Below are 22,756 nucleotides of genomic sequence, written 5' to 3' on the forward strand. Positions count from 1 at the left end.
ACATAGAGTAAATTGATTGCCATACAAGCATGAGAACATGAGTTGGAATTACAGAACAAAGGCAAGAAAACCAGATGTGGAAGTCTGCACTTGTTTGTCATCCTAGTACTTGTGAGGCAGAGACAGACAGATCCCTAAGCAGGCAGAGAAGTGCAAATCACAAGACATCAAATACCAGAATAAAGAATTAAGACAGTACTCAAACTGGGAAGGATTGTTAAAAATGAAGGAGGGTGTAGATGGATGCTGTGTGGTAAATCCACTCTTTGCTGGAACATACCACAATGTAAACTGACTTCTCTCTTTACTCCTGAACTCCAAGATTCTAATGGTACAGACTGTAATATCTGTGCTCCTGGAACAATTACAGTCCTAAGAGATCAGTTCAGGATGTGCCTTTTCCCAAGTGCACAGTGCTGCGCAGCTGCTCCACATCTTCTCACTCCACCATGCTGTCTTCTTACCCCATTCTGCCTGAGTTAAATGCAGTCACCATGTGCTCACCTTGGACTTCTGGGTAGAGGGCCATGTAGAGCAGAGCCCAGCGCAGGGCTGTGGATGTTGTCTCTGTTCCAGCAAGGAAGAGGTCCAGGGTGCTGCAGATGAGGCTTTCTTCATTGAAACTTGTAGTAGTCTTGTCTGGGTACTAGAAAAGACAGTGTGAATTTGTTTATTCAGAGGATTTGTGATTGTTTCATAACACTGGTCCTCACCTTGAGGAATGAATTACATTAAGTCACTCAGAGTGATGCTCCCTTTGATATTCAACAGGTGACTTTGCTGATACTGGAAACATTATTAATATGAATTTTCTGTATTCGTTGATTCTCCAATTTGTGTCATCTTGCAAAGTCAAAACCTCACTGATTCCCTCAATAGTTCTTCATGACAAAACATCACTTTGCTCACTTCCTCTAGAAGCATCAGTTTGCTAATACTGCTCTTAATGTTGTTGTTCTCATACCTATACTTCATATGGTAAATGATTTGTCTCCTCTTCTGGGCATAAATATTGCTTATATCAATATTATGTCAGGAAGATGAAATAAGAGAGAAGATAAGCTGGGCGGTAGTGGCTCACGCCTTTAATCCCAGCACTCGGGAGGCAGAGCCAGGCAGATCTTTGTGAGTTTGAGGCCAGCCTGGTCTGCAGAGTGAGATCCAGGAAAGGCGCAAAGCCACACAGAGAAACCCTGTCTCAAAAAACCAAAAATAAAAGAAAAAAAATAAAATAAAAAAGAGAGAAGATAATACACACACACGTACACACACACACACACACACACACACACACACACACACACTACCATTGTGCTCCAGGCAGAGGAGTTCATAATCCAGTGAGCTGAAACTTCTTTGACAAATTCAGTGAGTTGTATTTGCCAGAGGTCTACTAGGATTAAAGCCTTACATTTTACAGCATGGCTTGAATCCAAGATGTTCCCCCACAGGCTCATGTATTAAATACTTGGTTCCTTACACTGATAGCATTTGGGGAAGTTCCTTGAAATAGGGATATAGCATCTGGCTGAAGGAACTTGATGCCTGTAGGGAAGGAGGGTACCTCTTAGAGTCACACCAAACCCATGGTACCTTCCTTGCTTGCTGCTTCCTGCTGCACGGTGATGTGAAAGCCTCCACCATACCCTTCTGCCCCATGAGCTGAGCTGCTTTGCCATTCACCATGACGAACTGAAATGTTCTAAAACTTGACCACAATACATTTTTGCTTTATTCAGTTGTTGCTGCCACATATTGTTATCACAATGATGCAAAGTTAACTAATATGTTCCCTCATTGTCTTTTTGCCTTGATCTATTATTGAGTAGTGCTGATGTGGAGTCCAGGGAAAAGTAAGTGCCCCACCTTCATATGAAAGTTAAACTCTACCATTTACTTATCTGAAGTTTGTCTTTGCAGTGGGGTCTGAATTGGGAAGGGTAACCAGCTCTGGACCAACTCATAACAAAATAAAGCTCTGAAATTTAACCACTATTTTTATTTTGTGTGTATCTCCTTTATATATGGGAAAAGGACCAAGGAGGAGAATAACAAGAAAGAATCTGGGCATCGCCAGGACCTCAAGCCAAATGGTAGTAAACCCTTTATTTCTAAAGACCTCAACAACACAAGGTTATGTTACCATGCATTTATAAATGATTATTCCTCTTTTACTCTCAAGGGTGTGTTAAGTAATTTTTACAAAGATGTTCATATTTTCATCCTTGCAACCATAGCATGTTATTCAATGCACAAAATAGATCTTGTAGGTATAATTAATTTCAGGAGGAAAGGTTATCCAGAGTTATCCTTAGGAAAGGGTCTTCCAGGGTTAGAGCAGGAGAAATGAGATGTAAAGGGATCAGAAAGGACAGAGATGTTGCAGTCTTGTCATTGAAGATGAAGCAGGGAGCCACAGAAACAAACATCAATGTTCTCTAGAAGATTGGAGATACAGGCAATGAAGTTTCTATTGTCTCCCAAAGTAGTTTTCCTGGATGGCAGGATTACAAAGACGATCTAGAATTATGAGAGAATAAATCACTGCTATGCTAAACCCTCCTTTGTGGTAGCCTGCTGCTGACTCAATGGAAGCTATTCTACACCACTCTTTCTGAAAGAAGACACAGACACATCTTCCCCACCTTTGCCATTTCCTTGAGGAAAGCATCAATGAAGTCTCTCGGCTCATCAGGGTTCCAGTCTTTGCGGTGATTATCAACTACATCAGAAACATACGATTTCAGTTTTCCCCAGGTAGCTATTGCTTTTTGGTGTTGTCCGGGAAGATGTTTCATTATCCATGGGAAGATGTTATAGAACTAATTAGGGAGAAGAAGGAGACCATGGAGACAACATAAATTAACTTTCTGTTTCAAGACAGTTTTGACTTTCCCTCTTCATCTTCTACACTGGATCTACACTGGAACTGTTAGAACACCTGGACTGCTGTTTCCTTTATATCCAGTGGTAGGCATTTCAACACTCCATGCAAAACACACCAGCTTCAGACTACTTTGCACTGGTCCAACTGTTTCCACTCTAGGACACATATTGGCATAGCATTTAGTAGTTGTCCCATTTCTGTTCCTCATGTCATCAAAGACACTGAAGGGCCAAAGGATGAAGGTAATAGGAAGAGAGATCAGGCTGGGAAGCATATAAGGGGAGATAGCCACACCTGCAGTGGCTACAAATTGAGTTTATCAACTGAAATTAACACTGGACTTCGATATTCCTGAGACTGAGATCTTGGTCTGGGTCAAATTATGGAGGTAACCTCCTGTGGTTCATTGCTGCAGAATCCAGGAACTCCGACATTCCAGGGGTGGGGGTGGACATGTAGAGGGGCATTCCTACAGCATGGTGATCAGTACTCAGGGGCCCTGAATATGTGAAGGCAGGTTTTCTTGATTCCCACACTCCCAACACACTTGGGATACACCTCCACCTGAGAGTCTCACCAGGGGTTTTAATCCAGGAAGTCTTTATAGTGTGAGAAGATATGCCCTGATCACAAAATGCAAAGCTAATTATGACCTGCAGAGGCCTCTGTGACCCACAGAAGGAAAAGAACATCTGTGAAGACAATTCTGAAGACAGGAGATGCTTGCTCCAGCACAGACTCAGCAGCAGCATAAGCCAAAGGCAAGACGGGAGTCCATAGACTCAGCTCGCCTCCTCCATGCATGTAATCAGCAGCCTCCAATTTTTAATGACTCAGAACGCACTTGAGTCAGTTGCCTTTTCTTTATTGTTCTCTTTTGTCTGCTCTTTTTTCTCATTACATTTGCAAGTTTTAAGTGGATACTTTAAAAAAATTATTATTTTTAGTTTTTATTTCCCTTCATGAATTCACAAATGCTATTTATCATTTTTTCCATTTGGAGACAGTAATATTTCTCTTCCATAAATTATTTTTTATAACCCCTTGCATTTTATAAACGCCTTGCATTTGGCAGTATTTTGACTTTACTTCATTGACTTTTAAAAATAATATCTTTATATTTTACTCATTTTCTTACATTTATCTAATTTTATTTTTCAATTTTTTTTATTACTGAGCAATATTTTTGATGCCCCCCTTAAATCTCTTGTATTTTTCTCTTTTCCCTTATAATACTTCTCTCCACTCTCTTATTATTGAATCTTGCTTCTCTTTTTTTTTTTCTGGTCTCTTCCCTTTATCTCACTTATTTATGTTTCTACACTTACCTTAAATAATTTTGTCTTTATAGTAAACTGTACAGCACCTTTCACATTATCATTTCAACAGAGACATGTTGGTGAACTATCAATAATTTTAAGTGTGTTTTTATATCTGTATAGTTTAACATCGCTGCTAGAGCAGTTTCTTTTCACTTGCAAATCATACTAGCCTTCAAGAACAGGCTGCTCAATATGAAGATCATTTCAAAGAATCCAGAAGAGCTATCCCAATCAATAGATTCATATAATAAAACAAATGCAAGAAACGAAAAGAGTAAGATGATGCCTCTAAAATCATAACTTGATTTAAAGACCCTGAAATATGTCAAATATTGGGTCTTCAAGTGTTTTCTGGTCAAAATGATCAGAGATTGAAAGAGATACAAACAGGCAGAGGAATCTAGTGCGTGCTCTAGAGGTGAAAGTCAGCCAAGTGGAGGAAACTGTAGCATAAATCTTAAAAGGTCTTATTAATAAAAACAAACCCAAAGCCAGGTAGTGCTACCACTGCCTAAACCTATGTTTAATATAGTGGCTGTTCTATTCTCTGACCCCCAGAGAAGTTTATTGGGCTGCACAATATATTAATAGAGGAAAGGAGCAGAGAGGGAGCAAAAAGATGAAAAATGGGCAGAATAGGAGAAAATATAGCAAGGAAATGGAGATTTTATAAAAAACAAACAACAAACAAGTAGAAGTGTTAGAAATTTTAAAGTTAAATCAAAAACAAAAATAAGACAAAACACAAAACAAAACAAGCAAAAAACCTTATCGGAAAACACCAACAACAGTCTCCACCAAAGAGAAGATCCAGAAGGGAGAACACTGCTGAGGAAAAGCTACATTCCAACAGCAGTAACTAAAAATGTAAATAATGACCACAGCCAGAATGTAGAAGAACCATGATATGATCAAGAGACCAAGCCAGGAATGTGCAGGACTTTATTCAGAAGCTGAGATAAAAAGATAAAAAGCTGAGGATGAATTCAATGAAATTACAGCAGAACGTTTCCCAAGTCAAAGAAACAAAAAGACACTCAAATACAAGAGTCATTTAGATCCCCAAATAAACACGACCAAATAAGAACATCTCCATGGAAATCCAAACTGTAAAGGAAAGAAGCAATATTTAAAGTTTTAAAGGGTTCATCCCAGGGGATGGCTCGGTTAGTAAAGGTGTTGGCTGCACAAGCCTGGCACCCACACCCACATGCATACCTCCCGACACACACGTAATTAAACTTAAAAAATTCCCTCTGACATCCAGTGATCAAAACGACCACCAAGGCAACACTGAAGAAGATGCTTAATTGAGTGCTACACACAGAGAAGGAAGAGAGATGAGGCTCAATCATGAGAACACGGGAAAGAGTAAATTTAATGAGAACAGCTGAATAAAGAAGAGCTAGGAAGGAATCCATCATGTCTAACACAGTAAACAAGCCAATCCTTAATACTAATCAAGGGCAAAGCAAAAACCAAATAATCCAAGCAACCAGGAAAAAAAAAAACTGACAGAATACTATAACTAGTTAACCTCTCTCCATGATAACCTTATCCATGATGCAAACAGAAACTGGAAACAAGCTGGACTAGCTATTCTGATGTTAAATCAAAATTAGCTAGAAGAGATAAAGAAGGCTACTACACATCCATAAAGGGAACAATTCGTCAATTAGAACAATTGTAAATATATATGCACCTAAATTTGGGTCTCTCAATTTCATAAAACAAACAACAATGAATATGAAGTCCAGACAGATTCTCATGCAATAACTGTGGTAATGTCAGCACTCCACTCCCATTCCTGCATAGGACATCCCAAGTAAAAACCAACAGAAAAAAATCTCAGAGCTAAACTGCATCATAGATCTAATGGACTTAACAGACATCTGGAGAGGATTCTTTCCATCCAAATGGAACAGAAAATATTTTCTTCTTAGCTGCATCTAAAATTTTCTCTAAAATAAAGACTCAAGTCTTACTAAATACAAAAGAATGAAATATTGTTATATCCAAATAGACCATAGTGTAATAAAACTTAAAATCAATAGCAAGAAATATTACGGAAACTACACAAACACATAGAGGCTGAAAAATAAATCCTTGAATGAACAGTGGCTCATTGAAAAAACATGGAAAAATTGCCAAGCTCCTAGAACCAAATAAAGATGAAAGCTCAACCTATCAGATATTTCAGAGATAGCTAAGGCCATTTTAAGATGAGTGTTTATATAGGGATAAGCATAGGGACTTAGAGCACAGCAACATGGGGGTAAAAATTAGATCCCAAAGGGCTACATCTAAGGCATTACAATATTGACAGCTTCAAGTGAATGGGCATCTAAATAGTGGAACCGCTTTTTAATGTTTACTTACCTTTTATGTCTAAATGAAAATATAAGAAAAATGAGTGGATACGGCAACATGAACACTTAAAATATTCACAACAATGTTATTAATAAAAATTTTAACTTAGAAACAACTAAATTTCTAACCATTGAGAAAAGATTAATGAACAATGACAAAGGGTTAACAAAAATGAGCATTGTACACAGGAGGAGAGCTAGAAAGTATACTTGGGATATGCATGTAAGATATAAGGAGAGAGGTATGGGAGAGAGAGGGGCAAAATCAACAATAATATCTCCATACTTTAAAAAAGAGCAGCATTTGGACATGCATAAATATCATATAAATGTTGGCACTTCATTAAAATATTAGAAACATTTTATACACAGCAAGTTTTCCTATTGAAAACTTCCAAATCGACTGATCAGTTTTTATCAAACTCTACTTGAAGACATTATATTTTACCTTTAAAAATTCCAGGGAACAAAAAGAAAGAACCTACCTGTACTTGAATTAGCCCCAGTCCAACTTTCTCCCAAAATAAAGGAAGCCAGAATGCTTACTTGGACCATCAGTGAGGAACCCAAATACATGGCCTCATCCAGTAACCTCAGCAGCTCCTGAAACTGACTGTCATGGTACTCAAAACGTTCGCCAAAAGTGATGGAGCAAATGATATTGGAAACAGCATTGTTGATCTTGAAGTGAGGGTCAAAAGGTTGTCCTGGAGGTGGATAAAGAAAAAGATGCATCTTTCAAAGATCTGTCAGTATCTTGGAAGTCAGACTGATGAGCAGGCCTTAAGCACAGTCCTGTGTCTAATGACCATTTGTTTGCTTAGCTGCATAACTCCTGGGGCAGGGTCAAAGCTACACGTTCACTGCTCAATCTTCAGTGCTCAGCACAGTGCAGGGCCCAGGACAAGCACTTAGATAGACACTTAGGAAGAATCTATTCAATGAATGAAAGGGCCACAGCCTCCAGCACCTGCCCATGAGATGCCCACCTCCCTCCTCTCCTATGGCCTCCACAAGATGTCGGGCCTCCTCCTGCATGCGCTGTTCTAAGCTCTTCTTCCCCAATCCAAAGTTCCTCAGTGTCATCAGGGCAAACCTTCTTTGTTCCTTCCATGTCTGGCCTCTGGAGAAGATCAACCCTGGAAAGAAGAGATTCAGGGTTATAGCATTGTGATTCTGATCTAAAATTACCCGAGAAACTGGCTGGGCATGCTTAGGATGGAAGGAAAAGGGCTAATAAGGGGCTTGACAGCTGTCTACGCAGAATATCACAAAGCAAGGAGCATAATGGCTAGCATCTCCTGGTGGTTTGCAACATCACACAGTTTTGTCAGTATTTCTAATATATACTTTAATTTAGTACTCTTAGAAAATCCAAAGGCTTATTGCTGTGGGATGTCCTGTATGTTGTGAATAAATAAAACTCTGATTGGCCAGTAGCCAGGCAGGAAGGATAGGGTAGGTGGGGCAAGGAGAAGAAGAATTCTGGGAGGTGGAAGGCTGAGGCAGAGAGACGCTGCCATCCAGCTGCCACCATGACAAGCAAGATGTAAGGTACCAGTAAGCCACAAGCCACATGGCAACTTATAGACTAATAGAAATGGGTTAATTTAAGATATAAGAACAGCTAGCAAGAAACCTGATCCATTAGGCCAAACAGTTTAAATAGTATAAGCATCTCTGTGTTCATTTTATAAGTGGGCTGTCGGACTGCCGGGACTTGGCAGAACCCAGAGAGAAAACTCCAGCTACAGCTTATTACCAGAATATTCCAGATCTATTACAATGGATAGAGAAATTAGATAAAAGGATAAAGTAAAAATTTTTATGGGAACATGGTTACTAGGTAGCTAATGAAGTGATCAAATTCAAGTCTCCCCAGAACCAATGCATCTACACTTTGTATTCAGTGTGCTCACATTTTTATAAATATATATTATACACACACACACACACAGAGAGAGAGAGTATAATATAGATATATCTTGTTATCTATGTTAAGCTAAATGCCAAGAACCAATCTTGGTAACACAATCTGTATTAGTTGGGGTTCTCTAAAGTGGAGGTTCTCAATCTTCCTAATGCTGCAAACCTTTAATATAGTTTTTCATGTTGTAATGACCCCCAACCATAAAATTATTTTTGTGCTTGTTCACAACTGTAGTTTGGATGCTGTTATGAATCATAATGTAAATGTCTGATATTTTCAATGGTCTTAGGTGACCCATGTGAAAAGGTCATTCCACCCCCAAAAGCATCGTGACCCACAGGTTGAGAACCACTGCTCTAAAGGACTAGTAGTGGTAGAATGAATCTAGAGATATTAAAGGGGTATTTACTAGAGTGGCTTATAAGCTAATCCCAAAATGACTGTTTCATGATGGAAAGGCCAATAATGCTATGATTGTTCAATCCATGAGGCTGGAAGTCTCAGCTAGTCTTCCATGTACATTGGACCTAAAGAAGTAGATTCTAATGTCTGTGAAGGAATTCTTCATCAGCAGGATAGCTGAACTTGCCAGCGAGAGTGAAGGCAAGATAGCAAAAGGGAAAAGTTTCCTTTTTCCATGTTTTTTTATGTGGGCTGCTACCAGAAGATGTGGTCCAAATTTAGGGTGGGTCTTCTTATCTCAAATAATCCAATGAAGGAAAATTCCTCATTGTGTGCTCAGTTGCTAGGATTTTAGTTGATTCCAAATGCAGTTAAGTTGACGACCAAAGTTAGTCATCAAACTCCTGGTGGAGTTCTCTCAGCATCCTGGCATCTAGATCATAGAGTCATGTTGGCTTCCCTCTGGCATTCCTGAACTTGTGTTGATAAGGCTTCAATGCCATCACCCTGGTCTAATCCACGGTCTGCTTTTGCAACTGCAATGTGTAAGCTCCCACACTTCATATTGAAAACAAGTTTCCCAATGCCTTTTCTCCAGTCTCTATCTTATATCCTAAGGTCTCTGCTAAAAAAATTCAGAATCTTTCCCAGCTGTTAGAATAAAAATTAACATTCAGCAAACACTGCTTGTTCTCTTTCTTATCAAGCTCAGAAATATCAGGCACACTTAATTATGTCCTTTAAATACCATACTTGTGACACTGGATGTCTTTCAGTTCCTTAACACTCTCTCCTTCTTGTCATTTCAAAGATATTATATTCCCTTGAGTAATATTATTTCAAGTCATTAAATGAATGTCTCTCATGAATGCAGCCCTATCTACTGGGATCTTTATCTGTGGAGATGTATTGTCCATTTGATATCAATAATGTTAGCTTATACAGAGTTGTGATGAATAATTGGATACAAAGTAATGCTACACAAGTCAGGAATTATAAGTCCTTGAGAGTTTTTTTTTTAATCATAGCTCAGGCTGAAATAGGGAAATAGTTGTATCTCCCCAGCTCTAAGACAGCTTTCATACTATTAGTTGATTTAAAGCTTCAAAGTAACTTTAAGATTAGACCAGGTCCCTTGCTAATGGTTTTTTAGATAAATATTCCCTATCTTAGTTCACAACAGCACACTGAGCTATCTGGCTAGGTTGTAAATACAAAAAGCCTAATTACTGATAGCTGGCAAATGATTTAGTCCTTGCACCCATTCCTAACCAAAATCTGTGAAAATATCTTCTGACTAGTCTAGGATATAGGAAATAATTTCTCTGTAGAGCCTAATGAGGGCTGCAGGTGTTTTTCAGATAATTAGAACTAACACACAGGACAAAAACAATATACTTCAAGATTTAAAATAATTCTAATGTCACTGTGCCTTGGAGGATGCCAAAGTGAGCTTATATTAAGAAAAGTAAGGTAAACCTGAGTTCCAATCAAAGCATTTAAGACACAGCTCTCTGTAAACACTCCCAGGCCAAGAGACATTGACATTTTTATGATTGTTAATCACAAAATGTTAGTTTAAAATATTACTACACTTAGAAATATAGGATATGTGTATGATTTCTTTATCTTTCTTAGAATTTTCAGTAATTTAGTAACTCCTTTAAAAACTCCAAATAACTGGTTCTTTCTTTGAAATTGCAGCTGTAAATTACAGCCTTACTAAATAAGAAGATGAGATTTATTACATGTGTGTTGTCAGGACAACTCTGTTTCTTATCATTTACTTAAGAAATGAAATGTGATCCTCAAATGCAAGTTTTATATTGCCTAAAGGATTCTGTTTGGGTATATATAGCTGTGAAGAACAAAGAAAATGCAGAGGCAACATGAGAAATTAAGACAAGTAACCACCTAGAGTATGTATGAGTTTTTTCCCCCTATTCCCTAAAAATTCCTCAATAGAAAAGTCTTAGTTTTGCCCTGCTGCAGCCTGAAGCTGGTTCCCTGGGCTGTAATAATTGATACTGCTTTACTATTTTATATCCTGTTATTAACTTATACTGTGCTGGATGGTTTTATGTTAACATCACACAAGCTAAATTCATTCTAGAGTGGAGAATCTCAATTGAGAAAATGTCTACTTAAGATAGGGCTGTAGGCATGCCTGTAGGGTATTTTCTTAATTAGTGTTTGGTGTGGGAGGATCCAGCCCATGTGGGTGGTGCCAAGTCTAGGCTAGTGATCCTGGATTCTATAAGAAAGCAGGCTGAATAAGTCATGAGGAGCAAGACAATAAGCAGTATTGCTCCATGTCCCCTGCATCAGCTCCTGCCTCTAAATTCTTGCCCTGAGTTTCTGTCCTGACTTCTTTTGATGATGGACAGTGATATGGAAGCATAAGCCAAATAAACCTTTTCCTCTCCAAGTTTCTTTGGTCATGGTATGTCATCACAGCTGTAGTAACTCTAAGACATGTGTCTAGCACTTATATTCTTATAGCAGACAACACAGTGAATTGATGTGGAATTATTTCAAGGAGCAATTAGAAGCATCTAAAATGCTGTTTTCTTGGATTAATAGATTTCAAATTTTGTTTTCTGCTTATGACTTTATTTGATGATAACATAAAGTATTCATACTAATAAATTGTAACATTTGCTAGGAACCTAGAGATCGCATGACTTTAATGATAAACAGCTGTAAGCAAGATGTAGTAGAAAGGAGAAGTTGACCTTTTCCATTCGTTTTCCTAGGGTTAGAGTGGGGAAATGGAAGTGAGAGCACAGTGTGTCTGGCTGTGTTTGGTGCTGTGGTTACTTCCTATCAAATCATCAAGAGTTAGTTTTAATAAACATGTGAGTTCACCTGGTCTCGACTAGGACACACTATAAATCATCTTATGGGTGCTTTCATTCAAGAAATGTGGTATCCAGCTCCCATTAATGATGGCATTTCATGAAGGGATTGGCTTATGGGAGTGTTGGATAAATAAGGCATATAGGTGCCTTTTATGTATCATAAAAATTACAATACATATCTTACAACACATGGTGATATTTTATTTGTGCTCTAATAAATAAAGCTTGCCTGGAGATCAGAGGAAAAAACCAGCCATTATAAGTAAACACAAAAGTCATGCAATGTTAGCACACACCTTTAATCCTATTACTTGGGAGGCAGGGATCTGTCTGGATTTCTGTGAGTTCAAGGCCACTCTGGGAACAGAGCCAGGCATGGTGGCACAAGCCTTAAATTCCAACACTAGTTAACCATGGAGGTCTGGAGGTCTGTACAGATAGACAGGAAGTGACAGAGCTAGGCAGGAAGAGGAAGTGATGTAGTTGGACAGAGAGAGCAAATCAGATGGCAGAACAGTAAGGCATATAGATGTGGGTAGACAGGAAATATCTTGCTTTTGGAAGCTGTGGAGTTGGTGAGATTAGGTTAGCATATGGCTGTTCCTATTCCTCTGATCTTGCTCAGATTTTCACCCTTATATCTGGCTCCGTGTTTTCTATTAATAAGACCGTTTAGAAATTTGTTTACAACAACACGTAAAAGACTTACCATTTTCATTAAAGATATGTTCTTGCATAGGAAATTTAGGGCGACTTATAAAGTTTTCATCCAGGTGAGTAAAGGCTTCTTTGATTAAAGGCAGACTGCTTATAATCACTGAAGACACAATTCCAAAATCCAGACTGATAACATTCCCATACTTCTTTACAAGCTGTAAAATATTTCAATAGTTAGAGGTGAGTGTGCTCATACCTATGTGTCCAAGGCACATGTGTAGCAAATGCTAATCATATTGACAAGTCCTCATTTCCCTGTGAATGATAAACCTTGTATGGTGATATTTTATTTGTGCTAAAATGTGGTGATACTTTATTTGTGCTTTAATAAAGCTTGCCTGGAGATCAGGGGAAAAGGCCAGCCATTTTAAGTAAACAAAAAGTCAGGCAGCACATGCCCTTAATCCGATCATTTATCAGACAGGGTCTCTGTGTTTTCAAGGCCATACTAGGGAACAGAGCCAAGTGTGGTGACACAAGCCTTTAATCCCAGTACCAACCATAGAGACCTGGAGGTCTGTACAGACAGACAGTGACAAGGAAGTGAGGTAGCTGAGCTAAGAGAGCCAATGAGAGGGCAGAACAGCAAGGCAATAAAGGCATGGGGAAGACAGGAAGTAGCTCTTATTTGGAAGCTGCAGAGTTGGTGAGGTAAGGTTGGCTGGTGGCTTTCCCTATTTCCCTGATCTCTGTGAGGCCTTCACCCCTATATTTGCTCTGTGTTTTTTATTTAATAAGACCATTAAGAAATCCATCTACAATCTTTGTTTGTGGAAATGGTTTTGAATTTCTTTTCTTTGCTACTGCACTAACTAAACTCAAATGCACTGCAAGAATGGAATTTACCAATACAAATTCATTAACATGAATCAATGAGTGGATGGTGTTATAATGTGTATCCTCAGAAGAAGGCTTGAGGACATAAATTTGAATAAATAAGCAAATTCTATAACATCCAGCATTCTGCAGTCTAGGGAAGGCAGAGAACACAGTGTATGCCACCTGCCAAAGACCAAGGTATGTCTGCGCAAGTCTGCTGTAGCAAGCACAGAATAAGAAAAAATATTTTTACATTGATTGATTGATTGACTGACTGACTCTGTGTGTGTGTGTGATTGTGTGTATGTGTATGTGTCTTGTGTGTGTGTGTGTGTGTGTGTGTGTGTGTGTGTGTGTGTGTGCTGTTGCACTTGTGGAGGTCAGTGGACAATTTTCCGGAGTCTGTTTTCTCCTCTCACTGTGTGAGTCCAGGTGATTGAATTCAGATTACCAAGTTTTGCAGCAAGTGCCCTTACCCACTGAGCTACCTCTCTGGCTTGCAAGCACGGAATTCACTGTAAATAAAAATACCTTTTGATGGTTTGCTTGCATAAATAACTATGATAGCAGAAGCAATAGCAAAGTAACTGTGGCTATTTAAATAACTGAATGTGATTTAGAGGAGGGCTCTGGTAATGGAAGCAACAGAAAGACAGAGAAACAGAGCCCAGAGACAGAGCAGATGGGTCATGCAGCATTCAGGTCACAAAATTCTTGCCTAATATGAAAAAATCCAAGTGTGTTCTCAGGGGTCTGATCTGATAAGTTAAATATGAATAAAAGGAAAAGAAAGAGAATGGAATGAGCATTAACTCATATAAGACATCCTAACAGTGACTTGGAATTTATTAAGTAATTTTCTACATACAACAATCATATAAGGTATACTTAGGACCATTGTATGTTGGGGTCCCATTGTTACAGCTAGCTTGAAGTACATGCTAATATCTAACTTGTGTATCACATGCCCACTTCAGTCTGCTAAGACTTTCTCTTGTTTGAGTAACATTCCTATAATAATTCTGTGAACTACCACAGAGAAAGCTAAGAAACTATGAGTTGGAGGGAAGTACAGCTTACACATGCTCAACAAGCAGCCCAGCTTCTTCACTGACCTCATCCTGTTTTAAATGATGTCATTTTAATTGATTTAAAATATCTCATCCCTTTACTACACTAGACACTTGTTAAACATTCCTTCTAAGCAAAGCACTGAAAGACCCTCAGCCTCCCCGCCTAACATAACTTAGTTTAGCTGTTCTTGAATAAAGCCTGAGAGGTACTGAGGAGCTCAGTTAAAGGTCAGAAAAACACCCTGTACCCTAGACAAAAGCGTGGGCAGGCTCGGGGAGAAACCACGAGCTGTCCTGGGTTTGAACCTGGCCTCACTTGAATCATCCAATCAGAGCAGGCCTCATTTGCATCCTCCAATCAAAACCCTGTAACCAGGCTTCTTGTTTCTGTACCCGTGCCCTACCCTATAAAAACCCTCTGCTCCAGCCCGTGGGCGCGCCAGTCCCTTGAGCTTCTCGAGAGTCTGTGTCGCCCCGGGTACCCGTGTTCCTGAATAAAGCCTCTTGCTGTTTGCATCTGATTCGTGGTCTCGGTGTCTTCCTTGGAGGCGAGGGTCTCTCCTGAGGGAAGACTGCCTTCGGGGGTCTTTCATTTGGTGCATTGGCCGGGAAATTGAGACCCCCTGCCTCAGGACCACCGACCCACTGTCAGGAGGTAAGTTGGCCGGCCACTGTTTGTCTTGTCTCAGTCCGTCTATTTGTTTTCTGTTTTCGTTGGGCGCCCTAAGTCAGGTCTGAGTCGGTGGGGGCTGAAGGAGCTGACGAGCTCGGACTTCGCCCACCGCGACCCTGGAAGACGTTCCACGGGTCACTGAAGTCCCCTCTGGGGCACGGTTTTTCGGGGCCACTCCCGTATCAGAGGGATACGTGGTGCTGGTAGGGGACGGAGATCGAGGTTCCTCCGCTTCCCCGTCTGAATTTCTGGTAGGGGACGGAGATCGAGGTTCCTCCGCTTCCCCGTCTGAATTTCTGCTTTCGGTTTTACGCCGAAGCCGCGCAGCGCAAATTTCTGTCGTCTGTGTTGTCTTTTTGTTTATCGTTACTTTTCTAACACTCCTTTATCTAGAGACCACCATGGGACAGACCATCACCACCCCATTAAGCCTAACCACGGACCACTGGTCCGATGTTAAGGCCCGAGGAAACAATGAAGGTGTCATTGTTAAAAAGAAAAAATGGATCACCCTCTGCGAGGCCGAATGGGTCATGATGAATGTTGGCTGGCCGCGAGAGGGATCCTTTAACCTCTCTCTTATTTCACAGGTGGAGGGCAAGGTTTTTGCCCCTAGTCCTAACGGACACCCCGACCAGGCCCCATACATCGCCATCTGGAGATCTCTGGTCGAAAATCCATTTTCATGGGTCAAGCCTTTCCTTCCACAGCCCCCTCCAGTCTCTGGGCCCTCCGCACCCCTCAACCCGGACTCTTCCCTCTACCCTGTGCTCCCTCACAAGGAGACCCCCAAGCCCCCTGTCCTTCCCCCGGACCCTAACTCCCCTCTCATAGATCTCCTGGTAGAGGAGCCCCCTCCTTATCAGGCTGGACCCACTCGGCAACCCGGCGGAGCGACAGTGGCTCCCGCCGCCGCAGGGGTGGCTCCCGCCGCCGCGGTGGAGGCGGCGGCCGCATTAGCGGCCGCCATCCGGCCGTTGGCAGATGCTAAGGTTTCTCCAACCAGCAGGACCTCAGATGAAGACAAGGAAGATGAGGTGTCATCCCCCATTGCCGGCCGCCTCCGCGGCCGCCGGGAGGGACCCCCTACTGAGTCCCAAGCTTTCCCACTCAGAGAAGGGCTGAACCAACAACTACAATACTGGCCCTTCTCTGCTTCAGACCTTTATAACTGGAAACAACATAACCCCCCTTTTTCCAGGGACCCCGTTGCTTTAACTAACCTAATTGAATCCATCCTAGTGACTCACAGGCCAACTTGGGACGATTGTCAGCAGCTCCTGCAGACCCTCTTGACAGTGGAGGAAAAGCAGAGAGTTTTCCTGGAGGCCCGGAAACAGGTTCCGGGCGATGACGGGAGGCCCACCCAACTCCCGAACATCATCGATGCGGCTTTTCCCTTGACTCGCCCTAACTGGGATTTCAATACGCCTGAAGGTAGGGAGCATCTACGCCTCTATCGCCGGTTGCTCTTAGCGGGTCTCCGAGCGGCCGCTAGAAGGCCTACTAATTTGGCTCAGGTTAGAAATGTAATACAGGGAAAGGAAGAGACACCCGCTGCATTTCTAGAAAGATTGAAGGAAGCTTATAGGATGTATACTCCGTATGATCCGGAAGACCCAGGTCAGGCTCCAGGTATTATCCTATCATTTATCTATCAGTCTAGCTCAGATATCAGAACTAAATTGCAGCGGTTGGAGGGTCTACAGGCATTAGGGTTGCCAGACCTAGTGAAGGAAGCAGAGAAAGTATTTAATAAGAGAGAAACTCCTGAAGAGCGAGAGGAAAAGAGATGGCAGAAACAAGAGGAAAGGGATAGGAAACAGCATAGAGAGATAAAGAGAGTTTTGGCCGCCGTTGTATCCCAGGGACAGCGGAGAGAGGGAGATAGGCCGGGAGGACGAAGGAGGCCACCCCTAGATAAAGACCAATGTGCTTACTGCAAGGAGAAGGGACACTGGGCCCGGGAATGTCCCAAGAAGCCACAAGGACCCCGCCGGCCCAAGCCCAAGACTGCGGACCTCCTTAGTCTGGAGGACTGGGGGGTCGAGGCCAGGAGCCCCCCCCTGAGCCTAGGATAACCCTCAAGATCGGGGGGCAGCCCGTGACCTTCCTGGTTGATACTGGTGCCGAACATTCAGTCCTAACCCATGCCGGAGTGCCCCTTAGCCGGCATTCTGCACTGGTACAAGGGGCAACTGGAAACAGGAGATATTACTGGACTACTGAGAGAAAAGTTCAACTGGCTTCAGGGCAAGTAACCCATTCCTTTCTGCACATACCTGAATGCCCCCATCCGCTGTTAGGACGGGATCTATTAACCAAGCTAAAAGCACAAATCTATTTTGATGAAGAGGGACCAAGGGTCACGGGTCCTAGAGGGGGCCCTCTACAAATCCTGGCCCTCAATCTAGAAGAAGAATACCATTTGTTTGAGTCAGAACCCTCGAAAAAGGCCCCTGAGGAATTACAGAACTGGTTAGAAGAGTTTCCTCAAGCCTGGGCAGAGACTGGGGGTCTGGGGTTGGCACACGATCAGCCACCGCTGATGATCTCATTAAAGGCCTCCGCGACTCCCGTCTCAATTAGACAATACCCAATGTCACGGGAAGCCCATGAGGGAATTAAACCCCATATCCGGAGGCTCCTGGACCAAGGGGTACTAAAGCCCTGTCAGTCCCCATGGAATACCCCTCTCTTGCCCGTAAAGAAACCGGGGACAGGGGACTACAGGCCAGTCCAGGATTTGAGAGAGGTCAATAAGCGAGTGGAGGACATACACCCCACGGTGCCCAACCCTTACAACCTCCTGAGTACCCTCCCACCGACGCACGTCTGGTACACGGTATTAGACCTGAAAGATGCCTTCTTCTGCTTGAGACTGCACCCTAAAAGCCAACTACTGTTTGCCTTTGAATGGAGAGACCCAGAACAGGGACTCTCAGGACAGCTGACCTGGACACGGCTCCCTCAAGGCTTCAAAAATAGCCCAACCCTCTTTGATGAGGCCCTGCATGCAGATCTGGCCGGGTTCCGGGTCGAGCATCCAACCCTGACCGTGCTCCAGTACGTAGACGACTTACTTCTGGCCGCCAGGAGTCTGGCCGAGTGCCTAGAGGGCACTCGGGCTTTACTGGCCAGGCTTGGACAGAAGGGCTACAGGGCCTCGGCCAGAAAGGCACAAATTTGCCGAGACAAGGTCACGTACCTGGGCTATACCCTGACTGGGGGACAGAGATGGTTGACGGAGGCCAGGAAAGAGACAATATTCTCTATTCCCCCTCCTCGCAGCCCCCGCCAGGTTCGGGAATTCCTGGGTACGGCTGGATACTGTCGCTTATGGATCCCCGGGTTCGCTGAATTGGCCGCCCCCCTATATCCCCTCACAAAACCAGGGGTAATGTTCCAATGGGGAGAGAAGCAGCAGGAAGCATTCCAACAGATCAAGAAGGCCTTACTTGAGGCCCCGGCTCTGGGTCTGCCAGATCTTACCAAACCCTTTGAACTGTTTGTAGATGAGAACTCGGGCTTTGCTAAAGGGGTGCTGGTGCAAAGACTGGGACCCTGGAGGAGACCTGTGGCATACTTGTCCAAGAAATTGGACCCTGTGGCCATAGGATGGCCTCCCTGCCTCCGCATGGTGGCAGCCATTGCAGTTCTACTCAAGGATGCCGGGAAACTGACCCTGGGTCAGCCCCTGACTGTACTGGCCTCCCATGCCGTGGAGGCCTTGGTCCGACAACCACCAGACAGATGGCTCTCCAACGCCCGAATGACTTACTACCAGGCCTTACTCTTGGACTCAGACCGGGTCACGTTCGGACCCGTTGTCTCCCTTAACCCTGCCACCTTGCTGCCGCTGCCTAGCCCATCCATAGAGCATGATTGCCTCCAGATTTTAGCCGAGGCGCATGGCACTCGCCCTGACCTAACAGATCAGCCGCTCAAGAACCCAGATGTCGTCTGGTACACAGATGGGAGCAGCTTCCTGGAAGGAGGAGAACGCAGGGCCGGGGCAGCTGTTACCACCGAGTCCGAAGTGGTCTGGGCCTCGGCCCTCCCGCCTGGGACTTCGGCTCAGCGGGCGGAACTGATCGCCCTCACCCAGGCCCTTCGGATGGCAGAAGGTAAGAAACTCATCGTGTATACAGATAGCAGATACGCCTTCGCCACTGCACATATCCATGGTGAAATCTACCGGCGGAGAGGCCTGCTCACATCCGCAGGTAAAGAGATCAAGAACAAAAAGGAAATCCTGGACCTCCTGCGGGCCCTGTTTCTCCCGCTCCAGCTCAGCATTGTCCACTGCCCGGGGCACCAAAAAGACAACTCCAAGATAGCCAAGGGGAACCGGCTGGCGGATTTGACTGCCCGGACAGTGGCATCCCAGCCGATAGGGAATAGCCAGCTAATGGCTATACAGGACACTCCAGAGCCTCCTCCACCCGGGAGAGAGCCCATGCCCTACAGCCCCGAAGACCATGAGCTAGCAAAGAAAATGGGGGCGGACTGGGACCCACAGAGACAAGCCTACCTACTGGGGAACCGGATAGTGATGCCCACCTCTCACACCCACCATATGTTACAATTCCTCCATGCCCTAACTCATCTAAGTGAGACAAAAATAAAGGCCCTGATAGACAGAGAAAACACTGGGACAATTCTGCTAAACCAGAATCGGGTGCTCCGACGGGTGGCCTCTACCTGCCCCGCATGTGCCCAGGTCAATGCAGGTAAAGCACATCTAGCCAAAGGAGCCCGTTTGAGGGGCCACCGTCCCGGTGTGCATTGGGAGATAGACTTTACAGAAGTAAAACCCGGACTCTATGGATACCGGTACCTCCTGGTCTTTGTGGACACCTTTTCAGGATGGATTGAGGCATTTCCAACCAAGAATGAGACGGCTAATATAGTCACAAAGAAACTGTTGGAGGAAATCTTCCCAAGGTATGGGATGCCTCAGATATTGGGGTCAGACAATGGGCCTGCCTTCGTCTCCCAGGTAAGTCAGAAGGTGGCCAAACTGTTGGGGATGGACTGGAGACTCCATTGCGCATACCGCCCCCAGAGTTCAGGACAGGTAGAGCGAGCTAATAGGACAATCAAGGAGACTTTAACCAAATTAACGCTTGCAACTGGCACTAGAGATTGGGTGCTCCTACACCCCTTGGCTCTTTACCGAGCCCGGAATACTCCTGGGCCGCACGGCCTAACCCCTTTCGAAATTCTATATGGGGCCCCACCTCCAGTCGTGAAATTTCTCCATCCTGATATCTCATCTTTTGCCACCAGCCCCACTTTGGAGGCACATCTACAGGCCCTCCAGCTGGTGCAGAAGGAGATTTGGAAACCCTTGGCTAAAGCCTACCGAGAGCAGCTGGACAAGCCGGTAGTCCCCCACCCTTTCCAGATTGGGGACTCCGTTTGGGTTCGGCGCCACCAGACTACAAATCTAGAGCCACGGTGGAAGGGGCCCTACACTGTCTTGCTGACCACCCCCACTGCACTCAAGGTCGACGGGATTGCTGCATGGATCCACGCCTCTCATGTGAAGGCTGCCGGGGAGAACGACCCAGCAGGATCCAGAGAATCAACATGGACAGTGTACCGCTCACAGAACCCCCTAAAAATAAGGTTGGCCCGCGGCTCCCGCGGCTCCTCTTCCTCCCCCTCTTCTTGCTCTCTGTCTACCCCCAGGGGATTAGGGCGGCAGAGAGCCCGCACCTAGTCAAGAAACTCACTTGGCAGGTCATCTCACAAACTGGGGAGACGGCCTGGCAGACGACCGCCCTCCATACCCCCTTTACATGGTGGCCCCCCCTAACTCCTGATTTCTGTCAGTTGGCATTGAATTCGGGATTTTGGGGGGTTGAGGGCATTAAGCCTGATGCCTTAAACTCCTCCATCCACCCGGGGGGGGTGCATTGGCCGGATCCGGGATGCCGTCACCCTCAAGCAAGATGTATATTCGCCCAGTCGGACTTTTATGTTTGTCCGGGGGATGGGAGGGGTTGGGCCCTCGCAAAGAAATGCGGGGGGGAAGGAGATTTCTTCTGTGCCAAATGGGGCTGCGAGACCACTGGCGCAGCATATTGGAGTCCAAGCTCAAGCTGGGACCTGATCCAGACCAATAGAGGTTTCAGGAAGGTTACAGGCAAATGGCCTTGCTCAGATGGGTCCCCCGAGGTCAGCCGATTTAAGCCTGGGCTTTCACTCCCCCTAAATATAACTTTCACTGGCCCGGGGAAGGCTGATAGAAACTGGCAACGGGGGCACACTTGGGGACTCAGGTTATATGAATACGGGTATGATCGGGGCATAAGGTTCACTATCAGACTTAAGATTGAGGAGGCCTCCGCCCCCATGGGCCCCAATCAGGTTCTCTCTGACCAGAAGCGCCCCTCCTCACCTATTCCAGCACCCCCGAAGATTACCCTTCAACCCGGTTTGACTACTAGTCCAGGTATAACTCCAGCCACTACCAAGCCACCCCGACCAGGAACCGGAGATCGGCTCTTGGGTCTGCTAGCAGGGGCTTACCAGGCCTTAAACTTAACCTACCCAAATAGAACGCAAGAATGTTGGCTATGTCTGGTTTCCCAACCTCCCTACTACGAGGGGATAGCAACCCAGGGTAATTATATTAACGCCCACAGTCCCCCTCCAAGCCAATGTCTAGGGACAGCCCAACATAAGCTCACAATCTCAGAGGTGTCAGGACGAGGACTATGTCTAGGGAGCATCCCCCGCACCCACCAACACCTGTGTAACCGCATCCTATCTGTAAGCGATGTCTCTGGTTATGTCACCGGCCCTAATGGTACCTATTGGGCATGTAATACTGGGCTCACCCCCTGCGTTTCAGTCTCGGCCCTCAATGCTACCTCTGATTTTTGTGTGCTCATCGAGTTGTACCCAAGGATAGTTTACCATAACCCAGAGGAGATTTACTCACACTTCGAACTGGGAAGGGACCTCCATCGATATAAAAGAGAACCGGTGTCCCTAACCCTGGCAGTATTACTAGGAGGGCTGACTATGGGAGGGATAGCGGCCGGAGTAGGGACCGGTACCACAGCCCTGCTGGAAACCCAGCAATTTAGGCAGCTCCAAATGGCCATGAATCAAGATTTACAGGCCTTGGAGGAGTCAATAAGTGCTCTAGAAAAATCCTTAACTTCCCTTTCTGAAGTAGTACTACAAAATAGAAGAGGCCTAGACATTCTGTTTTTACAGGAAGGGGGATTATGCGCCGCCCTCAAGGAAGAATGCTGCTTCTATGCCGACCACACTGGGGTGGTACGAGATAGTATGGCGAAATTAAGAAAAAGACTAGAACAGAGACAAAAATTCTTTGAAGAGCAACAGGGATGGTTTGAAGGATGGTTCAGAAGGTCCCCCTGGCTCACCACCCTCATTTCCATCCTACTGGGACCCCTTCTGATCCTATTATTCCTCCTGACGTTTGGGCCCTGTATCATCAATAGACTTGTCCAATTTATCAGGGAACGCATCTCTATTGTTCAGACTTTGGTATTAACCCAGCAATATCAAAGGCTCAACCAGACGGAGCCCGAGTCGCGTCACCAATCTTCCCCATGAATGGAGGATTCCATTCCTGAGATAAGAAAATGGGGGAATGAAAGACCCTCAGCCTCCCCGCCTAACATAACTTAGTTTAGCTGTTCTTGAATAAAGCCTGA

At 44.3% G+C, this 22,756-nt stretch overlaps 2 protein-coding genes across 2 annotated transcripts in view; one reads left to right on the forward strand and one right to left on the reverse strand.

The window, feature by feature from the left end:
* The window catches only part of LOC131903786 (cytochrome P450 2J3-like), a 37,030-nt gene that overhangs the window by 12,432 nt on the left and 1,842 nt on the right, over positions 1-22,756 (reverse strand). Inside the window, exons 2-6 of the mRNA XM_059254549.1 lie at positions 12,481-12,643; positions 7,568-7,717; positions 7,125-7,285; positions 2,646-2,822; positions 505-646 (exon numbers count right to left, since the gene is read on the reverse strand). Coding sequence (XP_059110532.1) covers positions 505-646; positions 2,646-2,822; positions 7,125-7,285; positions 7,568-7,717; positions 12,481-12,508 — 658 coding nt within the window. The 5' untranslated portion in view covers positions 12,509-12,643. The remainder of the gene's footprint in view (positions 1-504; positions 647-2,645; positions 2,823-7,124; positions 7,286-7,567; positions 7,718-12,480; positions 12,644-22,756) is intronic.
* LOC131904826 (uncharacterized) lies at positions 15,436-20,781 on the forward strand. Its single transcript, XM_059255839.1, is given in 3 exon segments — positions 15,436-15,760; positions 15,920-17,090; positions 17,093-20,781. Coding segments are annotated over 3 exon segments (5,166 nt in total). The 5' UTR covers positions 15,436-15,454.

This window comes from Peromyscus eremicus, chromosome 2 (genome assembly GCF_949786415.1).
Source record: "Peromyscus eremicus chromosome 2, PerEre_H2_v1, whole genome shotgun sequence".
Taxonomy (NCBI): domain Eukaryota; kingdom Metazoa; phylum Chordata; class Mammalia; order Rodentia; family Cricetidae; genus Peromyscus; species Peromyscus eremicus.